The 21,207-nt window shown below is 46.6% G+C and overlaps 1 protein-coding gene across 1 annotated transcript; it reads right to left on the bottom strand.

Annotated features, from left to right (window-relative positions):
- Positions 1-4,609: 4,609 nt before the first annotated feature.
- LOC144175709 (zinc finger X-chromosomal protein-like) lies at positions 4,610-21,060 on the bottom strand. The gene is made up of 3 exons (XM_077704749.1): positions 18,401-21,060; positions 12,519-15,733; positions 4,610-9,782 (listed from the first exon to the last, which is right to left on the bottom strand). The coding sequence occupies exons 2-3, from the start codon at positions 12,698-12,700 to the stop codon at positions 9,275-9,277; spliced, it is 690 nt and encodes a 229-aa protein (XP_077560875.1). The 5' UTR covers positions 12,701-15,733; positions 18,401-21,060; the 3' UTR covers positions 4,610-9,274.
- Positions 21,061-21,207: the final 147 nt, after the last annotated feature.

The following is a 21,207-nucleotide window of genomic DNA, read 5'->3' on the forward strand; positions in this document are numbered from 1 at the left end:
AGCGAAGAGGAACGGTGCTTTCGCTATGAATGAACGCCGCGTTCGCCTGGCCTTCTTCTGTGAGCGTTGCACGGAACCCAATGGCTTTGAGACGGGGTTGGCAGTACAGCTAAATCAAAGGTTAACCAAGCAAAACCAAGACTCAGCCAGACTAAGCCAAGCTTTTGCTTTGCATATCCAAGGTTAGCTGAGCTGAGCCGCAGCCATTTTTTTTTTTAGCTACTGGGAATCATCAAGCTGAATTTAAGGGCTGTTTTTTGGGGAGCCATTGAAGCAGTCGGTAGGATTCTTTTTTGGAAATTCATGGGCGAGATTTGAATCTCTCAGAAGATTCTTTTTTTTTTACATCTTTTTATTCGGTTAGTGCTCAACTACTCTCAACTATTGGCTGGAAATCAACAAACCATTTGGCAGATGTCCATGAAGACATCGCATGCCTGAACCTTTGGACTACCCTAGACCTGAAAAGCCTTAATGTAAACAAAAAAAAAATTTTTTTTTTCATCTAATAAATTTTTTTCTCTTTCCTGTGAGACTTGAATTGCCCGCGATGAATATTGCAAAAAGCAAGATGTCATTTGTATGTGCACACACACTTCTTTTTCTCACAACAAGCTTCTGCTGTACTGCACATTGTTTATTAGACGAACTTTTAACAGTTTACAAGTGCATTCAAACCTGTAAGCATACCACTTGTCTTTTTTTGCATGCCGAAAAACTGTTTGAAAAGCCATGTAAAAAAGGCCTGTCTCAGTGATACAGGCACACACTCTGTTTGTAAATAAACGATGTAAATAAAGTTGTTTGGGGAAATTCTCTACCCCTCCTTGAAGCCATGGTAATTTGTAACTTCGGACATACAAGACCAACTTCAATATTAGTTTCTGTAGCAAGCGTGATGGTTCTTCCAATTGTGGGGAGGCAGGTCAGTCTTCACTGTCTGGAACAATTCTCGCGAGCCAGAGAGTTAGCGGGCTCTTGTATCCTCTGAAACAAGGGGCCGCAAGTCAATGTGGCAAGTGTTGCGCAGGGTTTTGTTGGGGAGTATTGGTGTGAATGGCAATGGCATTTCATCCTGTTTATTACTGTTGTGGGATGAGGGTATGACGGTATGAGGGTAATCTCACTCCTTGCAAGAGAGAAGCATCTTCATTGAATATAATTCTGCCCTGTGTCCAAACATTCTTCAATTGGGGTTTTAATGCATTTTCCCGCGCGGTGGTAGTGCTGTCATTTAGATTATGTGCAAGTATTGCGACTCCTAGTTGAAACTTGAGCTCGGCAAAGGGCATTTTTGAGAGGTAAGCTCTGCAATTGGTATTCGAACGTGTGAGATGAGTATGGTATTTATTCGAATATAGGTCGACCTTTGGGGAGGGGGAGATGCTACCGAAAGTTAACAGTCGACCTGTAATCGTGACCAAAGTTAGCAAGCTGACCGCCGGAACGGAGTACCTTTACCACAGGAGGAGTACCTTTACCACAAGAACAGTCTGTGCTGTCACTGATACTCTGTAATGTTCACACAGCCGTAATAGTGGCTGGCGGTTTATTGAAGCGGTGTACAACTACATCTACACTCCAGGACTTCCGAGTTCAGACTGCGCAATGGAGCGCGCTCCCACATATCGTCTTCCACTGATGCACTGCTTATTTTCCGTTCGGAAAAGGCGGCACCAGGAACTCGCCGGATCGGTGTCGCAAAAGCACATGCGGCGTGCCATTTCACGTATAAACCAGGTTTGTGGCCTTGGGCAGCAGTATATGTCATTTCTCCCTCCTTAGACAAAGTCCTTGTAATGATCAGGTGCGAGTCTGACCTCTGGAGGTCGCAGCCGTCAAGCTGTATGAGGGATGGACGATGATGCAGCTTGGGATGATGCCGGTACATTTTTTACACAAAAGAATCATTTGCAAATTTCCATTTTGTTGGTTGTTGCGAGGAGTGTTTTCCCTGGCTTGCGGTTCTGCGTATGTGATCCATATGGCGCCGTACTACCTCTCTGGTAGAACATTTGACGAGCCATGATCACGGACTGATTTGACGTCGAAGCTCGTTTGGAGTTCAGTCAGGTTCCTTCCGGAATTGGTGGATGAGCTCACACTGCCCCCCTTCCGAGAAGCGTTGTGCTTTTGCCCAGTCCACTGCAATTTCCTTTATTTCATTCCCCATTGAGGATTTCAGTAGGCCCAGAAGGTGGAAACGATTGTGGCCGAACACAGCGTTAGCGGGTGTTGTTCCTGTTTTGCTGTGGACTGTCGTATGCTACCGAAACAAAAACTGGGAAATCCGGCATTGTAGGCTGCCCGTGTCTGTTGGTAGCAGGATGGTACGTTGCAGATGTTATGGCTTATACTCCATTCACAGTGCAGAGTTTCTTGATTTCACTTGAGATGAAAGCAGTTCTGCTTTGGACACAACTTTTTTCAGCATGCCAAATGTGGCCAACAAGCTTCGTAGCACGTTAATAGCGACTTCTGTCATTACTTGCGTCACGTGACAAACGCCCACTACAGCAAACTATACATGTACTGATAGCCATCAGGTGTGCCAATGTTCCAAGTTTTCCCGACGACTCAATGAGCACCGACGTGACGTTAGAAATAGTAATCAGATGACGAATTCCATTGCTAAACATGGGCGTCATAATTATCACGGAGTTTACTGGGACAATGACGCTATTTGAAAAAAAAATGTGTTGTCTTGACGGAAGCTTAAATCACCTATGATTTATGACAACGCTAAAGTGACCAAACGTCCCGCTTGTTCGGTTGTGGTCCCGCTGTCTCCCGCAGGATGCTTCTGGGACAGTGTTTTGCCCCGCCCTCGGCCGGAAATGTGGAAAATGGGTATCAAGCCCAGTGTTACTAATGAAAAGCTGGAGGAATGAAAAAGCCAAAAGAAACAGCTTGAGGAACTTCGAGAAAAGAGCGTACGCAAGGGGACTAAGCAAAAAACTGTTGTGTGTTTCTTGCTTAGTTCCAATGGCTGAGCTGTTTTCTTGAAGTTACAGTGTATCAACAAACTGTTCAGCACACCCTTTTGCGTCTGACGAACGGTGGGTAGACTCATTTACTTATTCAGCAAATAACGCATCATTGCTCGTCGAACAAAGGCCGAGAAAACTACGAAACGTATGATCTTTCAGATAAAACAAAACTGCATTGAGCATTAGCATTCCATCAAGCTATATGCCACGTTTTTCCTCCTCCCCCTCCCCCCCCCCCCCCCCCCCCCCTTGTCCCGTCCCGCTTTGGGTTCTGAGGAATCTGGTCACTTTAGACAACGCCAGCTGCGCATGCTCGTTGTGTCACGTGCTGGCTATACATAAAGTGATGGCAACTTTTTGCCTGTCTCAGAGAAAATTGAACCCAAATGTGGTTCTGAAAGGTCGGATAATTTCTTTTATTCTTGGTCAGTGTCCAAGTCTTATCTTGTTGTTTCCTTATATTCTTTTTAATCAGTTTGGATTGTTTAGGCACCGGATGTGCGCCTTTCGAGCAGCTGCGATCGACTGCCACCTCCTCCGCTAGTAGCAGCATGCTTTCCCGCAATGCACCGGTGACGTGCGGGCAAAGGCTAAGGGCAGGGGAAAGTGCTTGTGGAGCCACTCTGGTCTCCTTGACATTGGACCCACTCCACCATTTCGCTTGCCTTTTGGCATCCCTCAAATGGCCCACGTCAGCACTCTCTAGATGTCAAATCATAGCTGTGTGCTAATAGAGTGCATCATCAGCATGCAGCAGATGTAGACGGATGACATACACGGATGACAGTCAAGTTGTTGGTCTTCTGACCAAATGATGTTCCAAGTTGACCGCTTTTAACAGCAGAGCTGTTGTTACTGGCCGTAATTTCGGTGTTGCAGGAAAAAATACCAAGAAAATGCGGAGCGCTCGCGAGCGCGGGCGTCCCGGCGACTGCCGAGTGTTCTCAGCACGTGCAGTGGCTTTAGCAAAGAAACTCCAGCGCTTTCGTAAGGCGCTACCGCGCATGTAATGGGTGGCATGAGGAACACGATGATATCGATGCATATGACGATGACTACCACTAGCACTAGACGAAACATGTAAATAAAGGATTTCAAACAATTGCTTGAACAATTGCACCCAAGCCTATAAGCTTATGCGAGCTGGATATTTTGCTGTATTTGTAGCCAGACAATCAAACATTATAATTATTATTATTATAAACTACAACAAATGCGCTGTGATGTGTCCTTTAGTGCTCACGTATGAAGAAAACCTGCATCTTCGCTACGATTCAAGCCTTGCGCGCTTAGTGCAAGCTTCTCCAGTCGAGCTGGTGGAAATCCACAACGCTGAGGATGACTTTGCATCCACCACTCGCTGCAAAGACGACGACGACGACCTCTTCGATGCATATGACTACGATTACCAGCACCGCAACGATGCAAATAAACAGTGATACTGAAACTCAACAATGTGTCCGGCAGTGTTTCCGTGAGCGAGGGGAGCGGACTCAGCCAGAACGTGAAGCTGTGCTTAAGTGTGTGGAAATGGGTCTGACTCGGACGGTCCTTTACTCGCGGCTGCCGTGCCAACGGTGCCAGCATGGGGGGCAGGCAAGCGACAAAGGCAACCGACGCAGGCCTCCAAGGGGGTTTATTCCCAAAGCCACCCTCGCACTCCATCGTCTGCGTCGTCGACGGGTCCCGCGTTGCTTGAGTGACCGGAGTCGTTCTACCCCGGCACTACCGGTGGACGATGGTTGGCCCAGGCTCGAGGGTAACAGCCGGGTCGCTCCGCTGCCGCACGCCGTAATCTCTGCTGCCCCGCTAGTAACGAGCCTCACTGCGATGAACTAAAGATGAGTGAGGGCAGCTAACTGCAGCGGCATAGGACATCGCTTGCAGTTCACGGAAGGCCTCTGATAGCGTGGATGTCCCCAGTGTTTGTGAAAGTTTTTTGCATATCACCGTCTGTTAAGGGTGTCAGAACTTGAGGTTGTGGTTGCTGGAAATAGTTGCTGCAGCTCCACTACTGCACAGATAGTGCATTCACTAGTCGATTATTTTGCTTTGTGCAGATTTATTGAAAAGTGAAAGATGATTGAAAAGTGAACACAGAGCAAATGATTTAAAAGTGAACCAAAACTCGAATTTAAAGCATACACCATATACTGTACGTCACAGAAAGTGGGAAGAGTGAAAATATTAAAGAGCAGCAATGATACTTTTCCCGTTTTTAATAACATGCGAACATGACCCATGTTATTACAACCTTCAAGGCTGTCTTGCAGCCGTTTATACATAGATTCTAACATGGGCTCAAAGGGACACTGAAGGAAACCAGCTCATACGAAAGTTAGACTGCCCCAAAGCCTTAGTGTTTATTCGGCCGTGAAAGATGCTTTAATTTCCAGGAAAGTATCAACTGAGAAACGCCTTTCATCCCCCGCGCCATTTCATGACGTTTCGCGTGACGTAAATGGAGACTGGAAGCCATAGAGTTTCATACTAATATATACTAGAGGGAAATCTGGCGCTGCATTCGCGTGCCGCCGTGGGCGGCGCCATTGCAGCTAGCGATGTTCCTCGCCTCCTTGGCTTGGTCAGCCACATGGCTTGTTTTTCGTCTTGAAGCCAAAAGGGGTAACACTTTTTTTTATTCATCTTCCATGAAGCTTCTAAATAATCCCTGGCAAATCAATCTTTATGAAGCTTTAATTTTTTAATAACAGAACAAATTCGATTAATTTTCTGCAGTAATCTTGTTGCATTTTTGCAGCCAAAGGCAACTTTTAAGCCTGTTCGTGAGCCATGCCAAGGACAAGTGGAACGTGCCTGTCCGGTACATGACGGCACGCTCGCCGAAGCGCGGCTCCCCTAGACGGTGGCGCCACATTTCCCTCTAGTGTATATTAGTATGAAACTCTATGCTGGAAGCAAGTGAGACAGCGGTGTGGTCTAGAGGGAAAACAAAAACCTACCAAGCAAATTATCGCGGCTGCAGGAGCCACTAGTCACGCTCTCGGCGCATACTACGACAAAACAACTTGCCTGTCTTACATTTCTGCAGACTGCTGCTCTGTGTGCGCCAGCCTCAGTTCCGCACGGAACGTGCAATGGTGGTTAACAACGTGAAAGTACAGCGCGGCCTTTTACTTTACATCCAAAACGTCCAGCGGACAACGCAGCCTCAGAGAGAACGATGTCAGGGGTGCTTTATGCTTTACAGTTTCGTTACGGATAGCCTAGTTTTAGCCGGTTCGATGCACTTGGCTTGATGGGTGGCGCCATCTGTTAGCCCCACTTTTAACCGCACCCAGTGCCTAGTACGAAAACAAGCCAGTACATGTGCATTTGCACGCTGTTACTAAGCAGGCGTTTGTATGCACCTTCATCCAAAAACTCGAAAAAGACATTTATATTTACGGCTTGACAGACGGGCTTACATAGCACAGCCTTAGTACACATACAATTGAAGGTAACAGGCATGTGACTACGCTGGGCAATGGTCGAATTAGTGTCGCATGATGGCCGCCGCGAGAACAGTCTGTCTTGATTTTACCTAACCGGCCAAACCGCTTCCGCTCACTGACTAGCCAGAGTCACTGTTAATCACTGATAGTGACGCTGGCTAGTCAGTGAGCGGGAGCGGTTTGGCCGGTTAGGTAAAAATCAAGACAGACTGCTCCCATCCAGTACAGCAATCCTAGCTGGTGTCGTTTCGCAACTGCAAATGATCAGTCTGTCTTGATTTTACCCAACCGGCCAAACCGCTTCCGCTCACTGACTAGCCAGCGTCACTATTGATAATTAACAGTGACTCTGGCTAGTCAGTGAGCGGAAGCAATTTGGCCGGTTAGGTAAAGACAGACTGTTCCCGCGGCGGCCATCATGCGACACTAATTAGACCATTGCTCTACGCTGAACCTGCAACAACCATCGCGACTGCCACCGGCGCCACAGCTTGGTAACTTGCGAATGTCAGCACGGCTTGAATTATACCTGTACATTTATAATTGTTTACGGCTTATGAAAGTGAACGTGCAAAGAAATATTTTATGCGGGTTTTTTTTAGAGCTCGTGTGCGCGCTCCTTGTTCTGTTGCTCTTCACGTGACTCTTGGCACATCCACTCAACTGCCGTTTGCACCATCTCTGCTGGGCAACTGATAGCTTCATTTTTTGTTTATTCACTAAGTTATACTAAAGGTACCGTATTTTCGCGCATATAACCCGCACCAAAAATGCGAAAGTTTCAGGGGTGAAGTAGAGGTGCAGATGATATGCAAGGTATTTCTTTTGGTGCGTTGGGCCACAATGCCCCTACAGAAGTAATAGTGACTAAGCCACTACTACTATCTCACTGAAAGTGCTTGTTTTGCAGACACAGCTCAACAACATACCAACCTGAAAAAATGTATGTGGCAAGTCCTCTAGTTACATAGTCAGCTAGGTAAGTTCTTTTGCCTAAACAAACGTGTAATGTTGCTTGAGTAGTAGCTTTGGCCCACCCTTTTATGTATAAAACAGGGGTGAGACAGCCCAAAGAGATTTCGGAGCAGTTTTTGGAGCAGCGAAATGTCGATTTTGGAGCTGAAGAATCTTGATTCAGAGCAGTTAGCGACATTTATTACGTCGTCTCATGAGCTTAAAAAATCATTTTTTAGCAATTTCGGGGGTCAAGTACACTTTTCAATCAGTTTTAAATACAGAGAACACTGAAACAGCCTTACGCGAAAGTGTTTTTTAAGAGTATATCACAAAGTACTAAAGGCGCTACCTTTTTACAAACTGGTGATATTGTGTTTCGAAAACTGCCGTTCACATAATCAAATTTAAGGGCTCTGCAATTATAGCGTGTTTTTTTACCCTTTGAACGATCAAATTAATATTTCTGTAATCCCAGGCTGCATTTTACGAGCGAGTGTAGTCACGGCAACAGCTGAGATTCGAGCTGACGGTCGCATAGCCCCGCCAGCCTATACCTGTTTCAATCCCCGAGGCGCACGTTCCCCCCACTGTCATTTGAGTAGCGTACTATGTTTAGCCACCTAGATTTTGGCATTAAACTTCACATCAAGTGCTATTAGTCGTGTGCTAGGGTAGCCATGCAGTCCTGCGGCTAGTTGGACGCTGCCTGAAAAGGTCGCGGTGCCACAGCGCAGCCCGCAACTTCCGTGTCGACCGCTCCATTCCAGAGGCTCGCAATCTCGCTTCGAAACACAGCAACAACTCAGCGTTTTGTAACGCCACAACGGGCCAAAAAGTTCACTTTGCGAACCCCGATTATAGACACGCGCACCGCGTTTCGCCCTCAAGGACAAACCACGCCAAAGTCGTGGGCATCCCATTTCAATGAACTTCTTTCGAGCCGCGCAGCTTCCCGTACTCTGGCACCAATCTCAAACCTTATCCCCGCGTTAACGTCACTGTTCAGAGCCACAACAGATAGAATGAATAGACTGGAACCCAGCTTATAGCGTAATATAAAAAAGGGAAAATATCGGCGATGCGCACTGCGCGCCTGATGCACCCAGCAGCAGTAGCCGGATCAGGTGGCGGTCATATGTTTGTTGCCACAGCGATGCCTAATCAGGAAGGACGTTTTAGCGAATCCGGACGAAAAGCCAATCGTGTTTGCGCAAACCCGAACGGAAAGCCTGCGCCCATCCTGTGTCTTCTTTTTCTTGCCCCGTCCGAATGCGCAGTTTTAAGTATGAATAGCCCAACAACATGCTTTGCTGTGTTTTAGAAGCTATCGCTTGCTTTGTTTCAGTCTGTTACTTTGTGCTGTTTCTGCGTTTGCGATTGACCGGTGGTAAAAGCAGTGACTGGGATGTGGGAGTCTTTATTTCCTGCTGAAACTGACATGAGCATCAAAATCCAGACTGTTTTGGAGCAGTTTGGCGCAATTTTCGTGATTTTCATGCTTTTGGAGTAGCTTGGCGCAGGAAAACGGCATTGTATCAAAAATGGGCAAATTGCGCAGCTGTCTGACCCCCGATAAAATATGCGCGCAATACGCCGGAATATATTTTCTTTTATTCGTCGACGGAAAGTGCGGGTGCGGGTTATATGGGGGACCGGGTTATACGTGCGAAAATACGGCACTGTACCAGAGACGGGCATTCTCGTTTTCTGGGGACGCAAATTTATCTATTTAGACCAACTTTGATTTCATCTTCAGTGTCCCTTTTCACGAGCAAAACAAAAGAAAGTTTAGAAGAAAGATCACGATGTACAGTTACCAACTGGATAAACAGCACTGGCGTTCTTTCCCACTGCTGTGGTTTCGACTTCACTTCACTCATCACTGTCCCCCACAGCGCTATCACCCTTGCCCGGGTGTAGCGCACGCATGTGGTATCGCAGGCAATGCACGTCTCGAAACTCCTTCCCGCAGTGCAGGCAGCGCTGCTGCTGCTGCCGGTCGTGCGCCATCACCTTGTGCCTCTTCATGTCGCCAAGTCGTGCGAACCTCGCGGGGCACGTGTCGCAGACGTGCGGCCGCTCCCCCGTGTGGGTGAGCAGGTGCGTGTCGAGGTTGCCTTTCTGGGTGAATCCCTTCCCGCACTGCGAACACACAAACGAGGACACCTCTCGCATGTGTGCGTACTGCCTGTGTCGAACCAGACTCGAGGTATGGCTGAAGCACTGGCCGCAGATATCGCACGAGCGGGGCCCCTGCTTTGCATGCACCGTCCGCAGGTGTTTCTGTAGATGGGCGCCCTGGGTGAAGCTCTTGGAGCACAGCGAGCACACGAACGGCCGCTCGCCCGTGTGCGTCTTCTCGTGCCTGATCACATGGGCGCTGACCGGGTCCAGGTAGCATGGATAAAATGAATGCGAACGCTTCAATACAAACTGCTCCCGACACTGCCGCTACACAGAAAAAGGGACAGACAAGTGAGTTTTTGTCGCGTGTGTTTTCTCTATCCCAAATGAAAGGGCATCACTTAACAACGCTTAAGGGGCCCTGAGATGGATTTCAAAGTGTTTTTGTTTGTGTTAGAAAACTACTCTATAGTTCTCGTAGAAACAAATCCAAAAATAGTAAGCATATTCGCTCACGCTAACAAAAGTTATTACCCAGACGAGACAGAACTATTTGTTGGCTCGGCGGCTTGCGATAACGACATAGTCCGACCTCTTTCCTCCATGTCCGAGGCGAAGCACTCATTTCATGGTTGGCCGCCGGAATGTCCGCGATTTTTGACGGCGGCGGTCGTTGGTTTACAGCGTCGTCGTTACCATGGTTACTTCAGCGAGTAGGTCGCGCCTGGACTACAGTCGCCAGCGATAGTGACGTTAAAACATGGTCACCATGACATATTTCTTGCTCATACAGCTGTTTCCTATTGCAGCGTACAAAAGCATAGCCCTCTAGATTAGCATACGGGAAAGCGATGAAGCTGCCGGTAGGGGGTGTGAATTCACTGTCGCCGTCAAATCCAATCCAATCCAGTTCAAGAAGTAACTGAGCAAAAGCACAATGTGTCGTAGTTCTTTTTCCAGCCAGTAAGTAGCCACTAAACTGGCATTGGCGGTTAATCCAAACATCACTTAGTGCATACTAAAACGTAGTTCCCTGCTGACTATGTATTAACAGGGCTTGACCGTAGAAGACGCTGCGGAAAGAGGTGTTCCTAGGGGACATGGAAGGCCCTCATAGTAGACTGGATTCGCACAGTGCGGGATCGACGTCCTGGCACACTCCTAGACCGTCCCAACAAGCTCGTGACGAACGCGCTTCGTGGGCACCGACGATATCTTTGAAACAGGTGCTCTGCGACCAGAGGACGGACCTTGTCATTGTGCCTAGAAGTTGAGCTCAATAAGCAATTAAAGAACCTGTAGCCGAACACTAAAAGAGGATGGCTGGCGAAAATCTGCATGCTACCTCAACTGCACAGGCCACCTCTAGCAACAGCTTGCACATGGGTGCCGCATGCGTGGCATTCAATGCCCAACAAAATGGTAGAATGCACTCGGAAGAAGTGTCGTATAAGCAACACCCCTGACGGAACCAAAGACGATATGCTGTGGGACGCTGCCAAAGACATTTGCGACGAGTGAGCCACTGAGCAATGACGGGCCACAATGCATGGCCAGCGATGAGCGATCGTTTTTGGACTTAAATTTACAACAGTTTAAACAAAACATTTTGTGCCTAGTATTCATCCTCACCACCACCATCAACCTGCTCGGGTCCACTGCAGGACGAAAGCCTCCCCCATTGGCCTCCAACCACTCCTGTACTGCGCTGTTCGAGTCCACAGCTTTTACCCCTGAATTTCTAAACCTCATCCCTCCATCGGGTTAAAGGCCTTCCCCTTCTTCTATACCCATCTCTTGGTATCCATTCTGTTACGTAAATTGTCTACCGGTTGTCGGTTCGTCTCACTACAAGGCCAGCCCAAGTTCATTACTTTTTCTCTATTCGAGCAATGATATCGTCAACTCCAGTTTGTTTTCTGATCGAGGTAGCTCGTTTCTAGTCCCCGAGTGTTATTCCTAACATTACTCGTTCCATGGCCGTTGAGCCTACCTGAGTTTGCTTTCTAGTTCTTTTACTGTTTTGCTGATTTGTATGCTTCAGTGTCAGTCGACCTCACTCCATCCCGTCCTTATTCCCATTATACACCAGCTCATACTACTTCAGCAAGCTCGCAGAAAGGCAGGCATTCTTAAGCCTTTCAGGGTCACGGACGTACATATACGTCCTCTGCAAACACCTTCAAAATGGTCAATAACGTATATGTACGACATCGCTTGTACGTTTAAAAAATGCGCCTTTTTTTGCCAACTTCTCTTGCTTGGCATGTGCTGCCACACTGCGAAAATATGTCAAATTATTTTCTTGCGCCGATGGCTCTTCTTTTTATTTTTTTATGAGTTACTTCAGCGGCGCGCCGGCTATCGCTTGCGCATCTGGTAACAAGGGGGTGCGCTGGGTATCGCCCACCGGGCGCCTCTCACTTCTTGCGCTTGCCACAGGCCAAGGGTGCCTGTGAAACTGATGAGGCTCTTTTCTCCCCTTTTTTTTTTGTATTTTATAGGAGCGGTGCGCCGTATATCACTCGCGCATCCGGCCGCGCACCCGCACGCAGTGGCTGGTTTGGGTATCGCCCTCCGAGCGCTTCCCGCTTTTTGCGCCCGCAAAACTGATGTCTATCTAATTTCAATTCACTCAAAAGATGCCCGCTTGTTACTCTCTCGTTTTTATTTAGAATTTTTTCTCGTGTTACTCACGAATAAACTACACGTATGTAACAACACAAACGATTTTTTTGCCACTTTATGGTCACCCTAAAAAAAATTAGGATAATTTTTTCTCGAAATAGATCCACCCGAAGAATTTAAATCAGCAATAACAAAAACCGACCGGCAAAAAAACTCGACCCTCAAAGGGTTAACAGAAATGGAGCAAGCGTTTACCCGTCCTTTCTATGCAGGGTACTGCCTTTTACTGCCACCTACTAAACAAAATATCTCTGCCTCCTTTTCCTTTGTGGAAGCTCAGGGTATATTGCACATTAAAACTCACTTGACTTTACTCGAATAGGGGCAGTAGGAACACTGGAACCTCCCCAGCGGCCGCTCACTCTGCTCGTCCTGTGGCCAGGCATCACCCGAATCCTCTGAAATTGTGAAAAAGGGAAGCCAGTCTTCAGACTTTTCACTGCAACAGGCATTCCGAACATAGTCGCTAACATGGAAAGTGCACATTTCCGTAGACGCTGCATATTGCACAGCACCATTTCTAGAATTGGCGTCGCAGCTGAGAGAGGCATCAATTCCGGAGCAAAAAAAAAAAAAAAGACCTTATATGATACAGTTACTCTTTGTGGAAACACCGATACATCCAACAATTTCCATTTTGCATATCTGACACCATTTTATTTTGCTATCACGTCAATCTTCCGTTTTCAAATTTCTACGGCTTTTATCCCCTCCCCCCACAATACTCTGAATTTTTGCAATGCTACTCATGATTTTAACTTCATGCAGAGTCGACAGCCCTAACCAGCAGCCATGCAAAAACTGGCAGCTGAGAAAATAGCAGCGAACTGATACTTATTTGCAATGTATTCAAATGTAATAAGTAATCTTGATTCATTTGTAGAATCAAATTCTGCACTGAATTCATGTCCCTGGCCTTCCAATAGCCTCGTTTCATTCTGATAATGAAGGACTCATCCATGAAGACTTGGCCAATATTTAAACAGTGCCTTGAAGCATATGCACACAGTGGCCTTTGCTGAAGCCTAAATTCTACTATAGGAGAGGCCTTGTACTAGCTGGGCTTATAGGAAACGAAATACCTAACAAGGTGCTGTAGGAAAGCTTTCCAGGAAAGTAAATAACATGCACAAAATATATATAGGATTTGACGCTCCTGTCATTGGCGTTGCTTCATTAATACCCAAGTCTGTTCAAGGGACAGTTGCCCAACCTATTGCAGCACCCTTCTGAGCTGAAGGCCTCACTGCGGACATATTGAGAGTACTAAGGATTAAACACAAAGAAAACACGAAACATACTGAAAAGACGTATAACACGCAGCCTCTCTGATAAAGCACAAGTGCTCGAACCAAAGGTCATCTTAATCGTTCCAAGTTACACGAGCTTTGTGAAGTCGAGGTTATCTACCGGGCAAATGCATGATTATATGTCATTTAGAGCTCCCTTCAAAAAAGGACATTTGGGTGCAAACCTGGCAGACAGAATACAAACGTATTCCAAAACAGTACAGGGTTATCTCAAGAGGCCAATCTATCACCGATCCTGTTCAACACTGTTACAACCACGCTCACGTACAATGTACAGGACATTGAAGGTGTTCACTTTACCATGTAAATAACGTCCATTCCGGATGAGCCAAACAAGCACTCCATTACGTTCAGCGCTGTGCACTAATAACAAACAGCTCTCTGTATTAAAATTACGCATCATTTATGCGCTAAACGACGCATACCCATCGGCGACTCCACGTAGTCTGAAGATAGCGTGCAGCTCAACATTTGAAGTACTACCACATTTCAGATCTGAGAGGGGCTGGGTTCAGGTTCTCGAAACAGCAATTTCTCAAAAGTGAAGCACCACAGAATCCCTCAAGAAACTGATTCGAAAGTGGTGCAAGCACTTCGTCACCATCAAAAGGGTACCGAACAAACCCATCGGCACTAGATTATGGGCCACCAAAACAATTTTTACAGCAAAGCTGTGTAAGTCCATGCACCCAGCTCTCATTCTGGTGAAGGCGCTCAGTACTGCATCTCCACTTCTCCTCACCACCACTGACACCTGTGTTTCACTCAGCTAATTGACTAGGAAGTACGCTCAACCACAAATCACGCACAAAGTGGCTTCTTTCGTTCCCTCCTTGGACTACTCCCAGCTTTGCTAGTCATCCTTTTCCACAGAGTGGAAGGGCACTGAAATTTTTGGAACCTAAACATTGAAAAACTACTCTTGCACCAATCTTGAAAATTACTTTTGCATCCATGTCCACATGACAAGAAACAGATGCAGTACCCTAAGAGTACCTGAAAAAAGTGTTGCCAAGTCCTTTAGAAATAGCAGATACCTTAAGCACGAAAGAAAACTGGCTGTCAGCCGTGAGTTACACGAGTTGCTTGGCAGAAGTTTATAGGAAGGAAGAATGCTTAAAGAATTCTACCGCTCCGCGAAATGTTTGAAGAGTAAACCTAGCCAAGAAATCACAGCCCAAAACGTATACTGCAAGTCATAGAAAGCACAAAGTGTGAAAATGTTAAAATATTGAGCAGCAAACAACTTCGCACACCCTTCACAACATTTGAACAAAATGCGTGCTACCGAGTCTGCAGGGCAGTTTTAAGCAGTTCATACACTCCGACATGGGAATATACATAAACAAACAAAATAATGTTTTTTAACAAATAAAACAGGGATGTACAAACAATACAGCTGCCTTTAGCAGAACAACATACACTCCAACATGGGCATACACAAACAAACAAGCAAAAGAAAGTTGTCAACAAATACGAGAAGTGGAAATATTACCGGTTTAAAAACAACACTCTTGACGGTATTACTATTTCCCACTGCTGTAGTTTCGGCTTCAATAAATACATTATTACTCCAACAGCACCCTCGCTCTCGCCCTAGTGTTGCGCACGCACGTGGTCTCTCAGCACGTTCACACTATCGAGCCTCTTCCTGCAGTGCGGGCAGCGATGTGGGCACTGCCTGTCATGCACCGTCACCTCCTGTTCCTTATATCGCCATGTGTATCACAGGTATGCGTTGAGACGGTCTTTGTGAATGAATACAGTCGAGCCCGCTTATAACGAACACATCGGAAACAGAAACCGGTTCATTATATCCATTTTTCGCTATATCTGAACATAAAATCAATGCATACAAATGGTAATGGGAAATGAAGATTTGTTCGTTATAGCCGGGATTTCGTTAAAACCGGATTCCCTATAAGTGGGCTATACTGAACCCTTCCACATTGCGGACACGCGAACGAGTGGCCGTCTCGCACGTGCACAAGCCACTTGTGCCAAGCCAGGTGCGAGGTCTCGTTGAAGCACTGGCCGCAGACTTTGCACTTGTGGGGCCCCTTCTTGGCATGCACTGCCCGCTGGTGTGTGTCTGTAGACTGCCTTCCAATGAGAAGCTTTTCCGGGAGAACGGGCAGATGAGGGGCCTCTCACCGCTGAAGCATTATCTCGTGCATGGTGACATCATTTCTCGCTGTGTGTAGGCTGCCTGGAAAAAAGGCATGAAAAGACTTCAGAACCACTTTTTGGCAGCACTGCCTCTACTTGAATATTAAATCAGCGGCCATGAGATGCCTATTAAAATTATGACTTTTAATGGCTCATGATGACCTTGGGATTTAACGCGCCGAAACTACACAGGCGATGAGGTGCACCATATCGGAGGACTCCAAATTAATTTTGGCCACGTGGGGATCTTTAACGGGCACCAAAATCTCAAACACACGGCGGGCGTTTTGGCTTTTTGCATCCAACAGAAAAGCAGCCGCCGCAGCCGGGAATCGAACCCGCGTCCGTGAGCTCAGCAGCACAATGCTTTAGCCACTGAAGCGTAAATGCCATCGAGCTGTAATAAACCAGTGCTCCCAAGAATTTAAAAGCCTGTTGCACCAAGCAAGAAACAACTTTTCTTCGCACACCCTAACAGATTTTATGACAACGCAACCGAGAAAAATTTGGCGTTACCCAGCTAAGCCAGACAGTGGAATATGTAAGATGGAAATAAATGGCATCTGAAAACACACACGAAATAGTGAACTCATTTAATTCTTTCTTCCAGTCTGTATTCACCCAAGCGTACCCAGTCTAAGGACTGCAAGTTGAACGTGACACGGCCATGCTGGAAATCGAGAAAACTGAACTAGGTACGTATTTTGACTGCTTACACAACTCGATGTTGAGAAATCACCGGGTCCAGATAAATACCTAAATGTGTTTCTTAACTCTTTGATGCCCAGCGTTGTTCAGGAGCAACAAGCCAAACAAGATTGTTTTTCTCCCAGGCTTTGTAGGGTTTTGGACATTTAACGGCATATATTGACCAACGAAGGTACCCGGACCTTCAAAAGTGAAAAAGAAAGGGCAGTACGTGCTTTTGCCCACAAAAAAACCAGAGAAACCCAGTCAACTCGTACCGAGCCTGGCAGCTCGATGGGCTTGTAATAGGCAAGAGATATTGTGCAATTTCGTTGTTATTACAAATGACAGCAATACCCAACTTTACATTTACAGTCTCCAATTAAACCATAAACCAAGCTGATCAAGGTAGCATTCTTGTTCAACTGACATGTGGAGCAGAAAGTGCTCGGAGTTGCTGAGGAGTAAAACCTCATTAAGTCCGTCTTGATGGAGCAAATTTTTTGACTTCATATTTGTGACGTCTGGAGTCCTTTTAGGTTAGAAAAATGTTTTCGTGATCTTAAGCAAGAAATTAAAGTTTTGAGAATCGAGGGTTGAGCATTATGCAGAACAACTTACCCTTTTCCTGCATAAAATATTTATGCTTTCACTGAAAAATGGTGCACTGCCGACAGACCGGCTACTAAAAGAATAATTCCGATTCATAAAAGTGGTAATAAATTTCTGGTAGACACGTATCAGCCCACTTCACCAACTGCTTGCTATTGAAAATCAATAGAGCATATCCTTAACAAAGCCATCATAGATTACCTCGAATCTAACAATATGTTGTATCCAAAATAACATGGATTCCGTAAAGGGCTGTCCATGGTTACACAACTAGCGGAAATAATACGAGACTTCACTGGCATAATTGATTTCAACTTCAACATGACGTAACATTCATAGACATTGTAAAAGCATTCAATCGTTTGCCTCATTCTAAATTAATAGCCAAGCTCGAATCCATTGCCATTAACAGCGAAGTAATACTTGGCTTACTTAACAAATTGTACCCAGTATGTAACTTTAAACAATGCAGATTCTAACAACCTTAGTGTTTTTTCCGGTGTACCCCAAGGGTCTGTTTTGGGGCCAACATTATTTCTTATTACATTAATTACATGTCTTCTTGTGTGCAACCAGCTGTAACTACGCAACTTTTCGCAGATGACTGCGTCATTTACACTACAATATGCAGTATTGATGACCAATTAAAGCTCAATTCTTCTTTACGAAACATTGCCCAATGGTGCGAGATGTGGGGGATGGAAATAAATGTGTCTAAAACACTGTTTGTCAGTATAACAAAAAATAAATGACCTTTATCATTCGCATACAATCTTAAAGGCTTGAATATTACTCAAGTTGACAAAGTAAAATATTTGGGCGTCACTATCTCACAAGACTTAAAATTGGATGAGCACATTACGAATACATGCGCCAAGGAATTTAAATGACTAAGGTTTGTGCGCGAAAAATTGAGCAGAGCACCTCCAGCCGTTAAACTAACTGCCTACAAAACTTAGCAGGACTCTGGTGCGAGTTGGTTGGTTCATGCTCATGAAAAGACTTGACAGCGCTGACGGAATAGAACTGAGAAATAGAAACATGTAGGACAGCGCCTGTAGGTCAGCGCCCGTTTATGCCGTACGTGTTTCTATTCCTCGGTCCTCTTTTGTTAGCGCTGTCACGTCATCTGACAGCTCCCCTGGCTGTGCAAAAAAGTTCAACAGTTATCAGCAAGCTGCAGCAAGAAACAAAAAGAAATTCCTGAGACACAGTTGTCCAGCCCATAACAGGGCCTTTTAAAAGAGACTGCCTCACCGGACGGGTATACTTTTCAGCATCAAGCGCACTAAAAAGCATCGCATAAAGTGAAACAAAAACATGCAAGAACCACAGCTCCCGTTAAGGCCAGCATAGGGGATCGCACTCAAGACCACCTTCATAATCAGACGTCATCACCACAACTCACGCCCTCTGTTAGTTTCACCACCACAGGCTTCAGACTGTCAGCAACACAAATGATGCAGTCCAGTTTCTTCACCGAGTCTCCTTGATCCACGTGGTCCCCCTTCGTACCAGCGACGTCTTGCACCTTCACTGCCTCGTATTCCCTGGCCACAAAACCTTTGACGTCAAAGACCCGGACCTGCTTGGGATTCAGTAGCCAGTGGTACAGCGTACCAGTGGTGGTAGGGTGGCAATTTGGAATGGATTTGCAGCTGTGGCTATTTCCTACAACAAGGTGGCCTGCTGCTGCAGTCGGCCTGGACGCGCGTTCGCACTTTCCACCAGCTTCGTAAGCTCAGTCCCTGGCATGTTCCTCCCAAAACCAATACCCTTTTCTTGCGCAAATAGCATCTCCTTTTTGGGGATGCTCATGTGCGGCAACACATTCCGCTTCACCGGTAGTGACGAGGTGCATTGTTCGTAACTGTTATGCTTTGAGGTGGCAGAAGAGGCAGCAATTTCTCAGTGAACCAATTCTGCACACTGTTTTCCGAACTTCTTTCTTTCCGCAAAAGACTCTCCCTGCACCTTCAGCAAACCTTTACAGTCGCAGTGGGTCCCATAACCTCTCGACCATTGGTACTTCGGACAGGCGATCCTGGTGCACGGTATCTACAGTCTCGTCAACACACAAACCAAACTGGACATGCTGCGGGCACTGGCACGCGCTTTTGCCAGTCTACCTCGGCGTCGAAACTCCGCAACCTCGCGCGGCGGTGAGACTGCACAAAGGGGCGTCGCGGCAACGAGCAGCGAGTTACGAGGCCGCTTTTTGTATTGGAATCCATGCTTCTCAAAGATCGCCTGGGTAGTTGAAGTGGATGTGGACGGCCAGTCCATTGACCCCAAATCTCGTTTCTCCGAACAGAGGCGTCCACGACCACTCACAACACGGCCAGGTCAAAGTTGCCCATTTTCTTTCTGTGGTCTTCTGCCGGCAAGCTTCAACCGCAACTCTCGGCGCGTCTCTCCTTTATCCGACGTTCACCGGTGACAGTAGAACCACTGCCGTGCACCTGACCATGAAATCCATGCTGCTGGGCCTCCAAAACGTTGGGGCGTCATATTTACAATCCGTTCGACTAGGCGTGAGCCAAGCGTACGTCTATCAGAGTCTTCTAAAGCGGCCGTCCACTTTGGAACGACGAACACGGTACGTCTCGGTACCATCCAGCGAAGTCGCTACAGTTTACGGTAGGGTCCTGCACATGCGCGGTGGCGTCCAGACGGTAGACGCAGGTAGACATTGCTGTACCGGAACGGTTTTTCCAGCTGATATGTTAATACCGTCATCTTGTGCCGTTACTGAGTGTAATTAGTCCAGGTAGGGCAGTCGCCGCTCCAGGAGGTGCACTTGAAATTGTCTCACCACTTTCTGAGGCGATACGGCGTGTGAAGTGCAGAGATATATTACCTCACTTTATGTGCTTTAAAGGGACCATGTAGACATGATACAAGTTTATTTTATTTGAAAGATTTCATGTTTTATAGTGCTCCCAGTGCTTGTGCGGAAGCAAGTGATGCTTTGTTCACCGCGAAACTAATCAATTTAAGTTAAAAATTTGATTCTCCCACCAAATTGCGAGTTTTAACGACGTCTGCAACAACACCATAAGAGCGGGTCTTCTAGCTAAACTTGGTGTCAAGCGGAGGCTTGTTTACCGTTAGTCAACCTAGATAGTGCCAGCATACATTAGCGGGTCATTTTCTGCCTCTGCTTTGTGTTTGACCATATTTGTACCTGGCTTGTTTTTGTTAAGGGAGAAAATAATCGTTCCGTGAGACATGGTGCTCGCTCGACAAATATGGCCCGTAATACGCTGTCGCTTGCACCAATCGGCCAATGTTGTCTGAGACGACCCCAAAGAGCCGCAGTGCTGTGCAGCTAAAACAAGCATAGCGCGCGCAGTACCAACAGCAGTATGCATCGGTACTTATACGTTTCCACGTGCTTTCGTAACTTATCCCACCATTCTTACTGCTATAAAAAAGAATGTGCCCTAAATTTAAGCACAAATAGCTTGTTCCCCAAACTTATAAGCTCTGCCTAATTTGCGCTTGTTTTTGCCGGCCTCAGCCAATCCCAGCGCTGGCGTGTATGACATCATGGGCTCAGTTGCGTGAAATGAGCTAGTGGGTCGCACGGCCATTCCATTTTTTCATAATTATATAGCTTATTTCAGTGAAGTTTACGTTAAGAATGGCGTCAGTATGTATCTAACGAGGCAATCTTTCGAATGAATCAAACCTCTGTTTCTACATGGCCCCTTTAAGCTTCCCGCTGATCCATGTCACTGACCACACCTCATTCACGCATTTACCATGTACTACGCCGTCACCACAATCACACAATCACAAGCCGAATGTGGTAGTTCGTCGAGCTCTAGGCCCTGATGCACACAATCATCTTCACCTCACAGTATTCGCCATTTCATAGCACGGCATTTGTTCGTGTGGTGATCTCTGGCACATGGTTGCATGTTATTGCTGATGGCAACGCGACTTGTAGGAGAGGAAGTGCAGAACGAACGATGGCAAACTTTGTCCTCGATTCTTCAGGAGATGTATCGGTGTCGTTGCGGACGCCGTTTCTCGTCGTCCGACGAGGGCTCGATCGGCACGGCGGCTTCACTCGTGAGCTGGCTCAGGACCGACGCTGCACTTGGGTTAAGTAACCCGCCACGACAACGTAACACGCGGAAAGCATTCAAGTTGAGAGCGGAAGAAATCGAGGCGTCCATAATAACACACAGAAAAAGAGACTTGGCA

This window comes from Haemaphysalis longicornis, unplaced genomic scaffold (assembly GCF_048455015.1).
Source record: "Haemaphysalis longicornis isolate Haplotype H1 unplaced genomic scaffold, Haemaphysalis longicornis Haplotype H1 scaffold_3, whole genome shotgun sequence".
Taxonomy (NCBI): domain Eukaryota; kingdom Metazoa; phylum Arthropoda; class Arachnida; order Ixodida; family Ixodidae; genus Haemaphysalis; species Haemaphysalis longicornis.

What these genes read in the sequence shown, in the direction of transcription:
- LOC144175709 (XM_077704749.1), bottom strand. Translation starts at nt 12,700, where the DNA reads ATGTGCACTTTCCATGTTAGCGACTATGTTCGGAATGCCTGTTGCAGT. An exon ending in CCCTATTCGAGTAAAGTCAA is followed by an intron (nt 9,783 to 12,518) that starts GTGAGTTTTAAT and finishes GGACCCGGTCAG; the next exon opens with CGCCCATGTGATCAGGCACG.